Raw genomic sequence first — 6,000 nt, 5'->3', positions numbered from 1 at the left:
CGGGACTGTGTGTCCTAAGGTTTAAATACCTAGCCGCTCCAACCAGACGTACAGTTGTCACAGCAACTGGAACTGGTCCAACACACCATTGTCTTCAACGAGTCACTGGTTTCATCTTCACTTCCTTTTACTTACTGATCACTCATTGTGAAGTCATTGCGTGTCTGTTCTATCTTTTATCTTCACAACATGAGTGTATGATCTGTTTGGCTTCATAGTATCTTCCTACCTGATCCTAATTACACTACAGCTATTTGTCACTGTGCTTTCACTCTGTTGATACTTGACCATGGCTTGCCTAGTGTAGTCTAACTTCCGCTGCATAGTAATAGGCATATCTCTACTGTTTGTCTTCATAACTTCCACGTGTTGAAGACTTTCATAAAAATCGCCTATTTACCCCCCCTCTAGTCGATATAATGCACTTTCACGAACGTTCCTTAAAACAAACGAACGGACGAACGCTCGCTAATTAAATAAACCGGAAAAACCGATCTATTTAAAAAAACCGGAACTAAAAAAACGAACAAAACCGTCGGAAAACCGAATGGTTTTTCGAGAAAAATAGGAGGCGAAAAAAAACTACCTACGGCGAACGGCGGCGGTGGTCCGGCGACGACGGCGCTCCGGCGGCGGCGGCGGGGCGGCGGCGGGGCGGGCGGGCGGCGGCGGGGCGGGCGCGGGCAGCCACGGCGGCGGCGGCCGGCTAGGGTTAGGGTTTTTGGGCGGGGGTGCGGCTGGGCTTGGCCGGGGGCCTCGGGGCGCTCATAAGAGGCCCAGCCAGGAGGAGTCCTGGCCGGTTACGGCCCAAGGTCGGTTCAGACTTTTTTTTAAAATAATTACGCTCGAAAAAAAACAAAAGAAATACTAAACGAACTCCAAAAATCCCGAAATAAATTTTCCCCGGCTTCTAGAATCAAGCCGCACAGGATGAACATTTATTTGGGGCCTAAATGCAATTTTGAAAAACACGCATTTTCCCTAAATTAAAAAAAAAGCAAATAAAACCAAATAAAATCTTATTTGATTTTTTTATTAAATCCTCAATATTTCTTTATTTTTGGAAAGTCATTTTATTCCCTCTCTCATATTTTTGTAATAGAAATAACTGAACATAAAATAAATAAAATCAAACGATCCTATTTTCAAAATTTGAGACAACTCAAATATGAAAATAACGAAATCCCCAACTCTCTCCGAGGGTCCTTGAGTTGCGTGAAATTTCTATGATCAACCAAAATGCAATAAATATGATATGCAATGATGATCTAGTGTATAACATTCCAAATTGAAAATTTGGGATGTTACAATTGACTAATGCTATGTTTGTCAATCTCTAATAAAATTTTCTACTTATACTTTTCATTATGTGGTGCCATCACCTACCATAGGATTAGTATATAATATTTTCTTTATTTAATTCCTTTCTTTTATTTGTTTCATTTCTTATTTATTTTCTTTTATTTGCAACATGAAAGTAAAGAAAGCAAAAACTCGTCCTAAACTTTATTATAGAACTTGCACACGATTACAAGGATAGATCACTAAGCAAACTCACAAAGAAGAAAGGATCAAGCTAAACTTTTATTCATCTAAAGCAAAAGGATCAAACTAAAATAAGTAAAAGCAAAAAACATAGTGGGGTGATACAATACCGGGGCACCTCCCCCAAGCTTGGCGGAAGCCAAGGGGAGTGCCCATACCCGATACTCAGTTCTCTTTTGGTGGTGAAGAAGGTGATGTTGGTGATGAAGAAGAGATCTTGTCCTCGGATTTCCATGGCAATGGTCCACCATCATAAGAGGAGGAGTGAGTCTCACGAGTCCTGCAGCTAGCAGCCAAACTCATACCTTTAAACCTCGCCTCATATTCAAAGACTTGGTTTTGAAGATCACATATCTGGCTTTGGATAAAGTTGATTTGCTCGTTGAGGGTGTAGATGCCGTCCTTCATGGGCTTGCCATCCACCTTAAGATCACGGGAAAGGTCCATGATCATGAGGTGATTCGTATTGAGCCCAAGCTCCACCATCCCCGTGCACCGGAAGACGTCTTGCTCCACAGCTTCAAGCCTATCCTCCATGGTTCCCATCCCCTTGGGACATGGCACATCGCGGAGGTGAAGCACCCCCTCAAGCATATGGATGACATGAGGGTGTTGCACCACTTCCCGCGGTTATGGCTTGATGACGTTCTTGACGAACTTGTCCTTGGAGGAGCTTGAAGAGGCTATGGTAGATGGGATCTTACAGAAAACAACAAGGAAAAAGAGAACAGAGGATTTCTCCGTGATACGGTGATCAACAGGTTCGGGAACTATATATTGATTTTTTATCTTGGAGGACAAGTACATGGTAAAAATGGAGTACGGATGGTGTCCCAGGTGGGCACAACCCACATGGGCGCGCCAGGCCTGGTGCGCCCTGCTGTCTTGTGCCCACCAGGGGACGCTTCCTGGGAGTTTCTTTATTCCAAAAATTCTTAGATATTCCAAAACTGATCAAAAAATATTTTTCGGATTTTTCGGAGTCTGTTTACTTACCGTATCACGTACCTCCTTATTTTCACGATTTTGGGGTGTTCCGGAAGGACTCCTTTATGTGTTCTTCCAGTGTCAAAGTTTCGATAATATTACTTTCAACATTAATAGGCATACCTGAGATATAATGATTCCTCGCCCATTGACAACCTTCGGGTTAGTACCTTCAGAATTATTTATTTTGATGGCTCCTGACTGATAAACCTCCTCGATGACATATGGGCCTTCCCATTTTGAGAGGAGTTTTCCTGCAAAGAATCTGAAATGAGAGTTGTACAAAAGAACATATTCTACGACTTTAAATCACGCTTTTGGATCCTTTTGTCATGCCATCTTTTTACTTTTTCTTTAAATAATTTTGCATTTTCATAAGCTTGGGTTCTCCATTCATCTAGAGAGCTAATATCAAATAACCTCTTTTCACCAGCAAATTGAAGTCATAATTGAGTTCTTTGATTTCCCAAAATGCATTATCTTCTAATTCAAGAGGCAAATGGCATGCTTTTCCATAAACCATTTTATAAGGAGACATACCTATGGATGATATGGAGATGCAATTCTATGATTAACATCATACTTAGCAAGCATTTTACGGAAAGCATCATGAATAAAGTGTGAACCGCCATCAGTCATTAAATATCTAGGGACTCCAAACCTTGGGAAAATAACTTCCTTAAGCATTTTTAATAGAGGTGTTGTGATCAACACTACTAATTGGAATAGCTTCTACCCATTTAGTAACATAATCAACAACAACCAAAATATGAGTATACCCATTAGAGGAAGGAAAAGGTCCCATGTAATCAAATCCCCAAACATCAAATGGTTCAACAGCAAGTGAATAATTCATAGGCATTTCTTGATGCTTACCGGTATTACCTATGCTTTGACATTTTTTTCGAGAAAATGCAAAAGCTTTGTGTTTATTTTCATTGAAAAGGAGAGATTCAGTTACAATCATCCGAGGATGTGCGGGTTACAGCCGGTTAATTAGTGCACACCCCAGGTTTGGGGCAGCACAAGTCGGAGGCCAGGTGCCCCAGCTGCAGCCCATGAGCGGGCCTCGTCCTTAATGCTATCCAGGAGTGTGTTGAGGGAAGGCATCGCATTGTCAAAGACGCAGCTGTTTCGGTGCTTCTAGACCATCCATGGCACGAGCAATGCAATAGATTTCAGGGCCTTGCGCAGGGTCGGCGGCGTGTCTTCATTGGCTTGTCTCCACCAGTCCGTAAGCGATGGCTCCTGTGAGGGGATCGGGGCCAGGATGCATAGCCAGGCCAGGGTCTCGTGCAATGCCTGACGGGCGAGGGGGTATTCCAGCAGGAGGTGTCGCACCGTTTCCGGCTGTTGGTCACATAGGAGGCAGTGGGGGTGATGCTGGAGGCCATGGCGAGCCAGCCTCTCAGCCGTCCAGCATCGGTCTTGGTTGGCCAACCAGTGGAAGAACTTGACACGCGGCAGCGCCCAACATTTCTAGATCAGCTTCCATGAGTTGCAGGCTGTTGCTCCATGGAAGGTCGCAGTGTAACAGGACTACGCAGAGTAGTTGCCGCTCGTTGTCCAATGCCAGATCAACTTATCCGGTGCGGTGGAAAGCTCGGTGCGCTGCATGATCTGCCAGAGCTGCAGATACTGACCAATCTCATGGAGACCGAGGTTTCCTTGGATGTCGCATGCCCAGGAGTTGCCATTGAGCCCATCGCCACAGTTCTCGTTGTCCGTCGTCGCTTGGGTATGCAACCGTAGAGATTAGGCATGAGCTCGCGCATGGATTGGCCGCCGATCCACTGGTCCTCCCAGAGCAGGGCGGACAGCCCATTCCCGAGGATCGTGAACGTGGAAGCCCAGAACAGGGCTCATTCCATGGGCGAAAATTGGAGGTCGAGCCCTTGCCATGCTCGCTCGGGTCCATTCTGGAGAACCATAGCCAGGGTAGTCTCAGGGCGAGGCCGGCACGCTCGAGGTCTCGCACGCCAAGGCCCCCGAACTCGATGGGGCGGCACACTCTGCTCCAGTTCACATAGCAGTGTCCGCCATTGGTAGAGGCACGTCTAGCCCAGAGGAAGCCGCGCTGGATCTTCTCGATCTGCTTGAGGATTTGGGGGGGGGGGCGTGAATGCGAGCAGTTGGTGCACAGGGATGGCACACAAGACCGACTTGACCAGCGCGAGCCACCCGGTTTTAGTAATTAGCCAGGCCTTCCATGTCGGCAGGCGCGCGCCGACCGCATCCACCATGGGCTGCAGCTGGGCGGCAGATGGGCGGCGTGTGGACATGGGTATGCCGAGGTAGGTGATCGGGAGGTTCGCCACCAGGCAACCGAGGTGCGCGATCGTCTCCGTGGCCGCTTGCTCGCCGTGTAGGATGGTGGCGGAGCTTTTGGTGAAGTTCACCTTCAGGCCGGAAGCCCTGTCGAACAAGGCGAGGATTTCCTTGATTGCAGTGGTGTCCTCCGCCATGGCGTGGCAGAAGACCATGACATCGTCGGCATAGAGGGAGATCACCGGGATGGGACGGCGTGGGTGTAGAGGCTACAGGATGCCTAGGCTATGTGCGCCTCGTAGGAGCCGTCCTAGGGTGTCGATGGTGAGTACGAAAAGCTGCGGGGACATGGAGTTGCCCTGGCGGAGCCCTTGTCGGTGCCATATGGGGGGGCCGGGCTCGCCGTTCAGGAGAATGCGCTTGCTAGCAGAGGACAAGAGGATGGCCGTCCACTCCAAGAATCTGTTCCCGAATCCATACTGGCGCAGCACCTCAAAGAGGAAAGGCCATGATAGGGAGTCGAAGGCGCGCGTGAGGTTGAGCTTGAGCATGACTCTCGGGGATCCCAGTTGGTGCAGCAGCTTGAGTGATTGCTTGACAAGGACGTAGTTGTCGTGCAGGCTCCTTCCTGAAATGAAAGCATTTTGGTTGCTGCTAGCCAAGTGGTCCAGTTTGGCCCCGAGGCGGATTGAGAGCACCTTGGCAAAGATTTTGGCCACGAGGTGTATCAGGCAGATCGGCTGGTAGTCGCGTAGCCCATGAGAGTCGGTGTTCTTGGGAAGCAGCGTCAGCAATGCCTGGTTGAGCTTGTAGAACCCCCCTTCCTTGCAGGTCATATAGTTGCTGGAACACGTCGAGGAAATCCTGCCCGATGATGGTCTAGCATGCACGTAGGAATTCTGCTTTAAACCCGTCGGGGCCCGGCGCCTTGCGGGCGGGGAGACGTTTGACAGCCTCCCAGATCTCCTCTGCGCTGAATGGCGCGTCGAGGTCCGCAAGGTCAGTCGGCTCAATGAGCTGAGACAGGTCCAGGGCGTGCTCTCGGGTGGTTGTCGTACTAAGCAAGGCCACTTGATTATGAATCACTTGGTACTTGCGAACCGTGCCTCATGGGCAAGATGACTAAAACACCGTTCTCCGGTACTATGGAGAGAGCAACAGATTTGTTGGAAATCATACATACAGATGTATGTGGCCCGA

General features: G+C 48.3%; 1 protein-coding gene across 1 annotated transcript; it reads right to left on the bottom strand.

The window, feature by feature from the left end:
* Window positions 1-4,589: 4,589 nt before the first annotated feature.
* LOC147959818 (uncharacterized) lies at window positions 4,590-4,997 on the bottom strand. The gene has a single exon (XM_087532933.1). The coding sequence runs from the start codon at window positions 4,995-4,997 to the stop codon at window positions 4,590-4,592; it is 408 nt and encodes a 135-aa protein (XP_087389059.1).
* Between the last annotated feature and the right edge of the window lie 1,003 nt (window positions 4,998-6,000).

Source organism: Triticum urartu, chromosome 7A (assembly GCF_056163025.1).
Source record: "Triticum urartu cultivar PI428250 chromosome 7A, HENAU_Tu73, whole genome shotgun sequence".
NCBI classification, from domain to species: Eukaryota; Viridiplantae; Streptophyta; class Magnoliopsida; order Poales; family Poaceae; genus Triticum; species Triticum urartu.
This window is presented reverse-complemented; position numbering and strand designations above follow the sequence as displayed.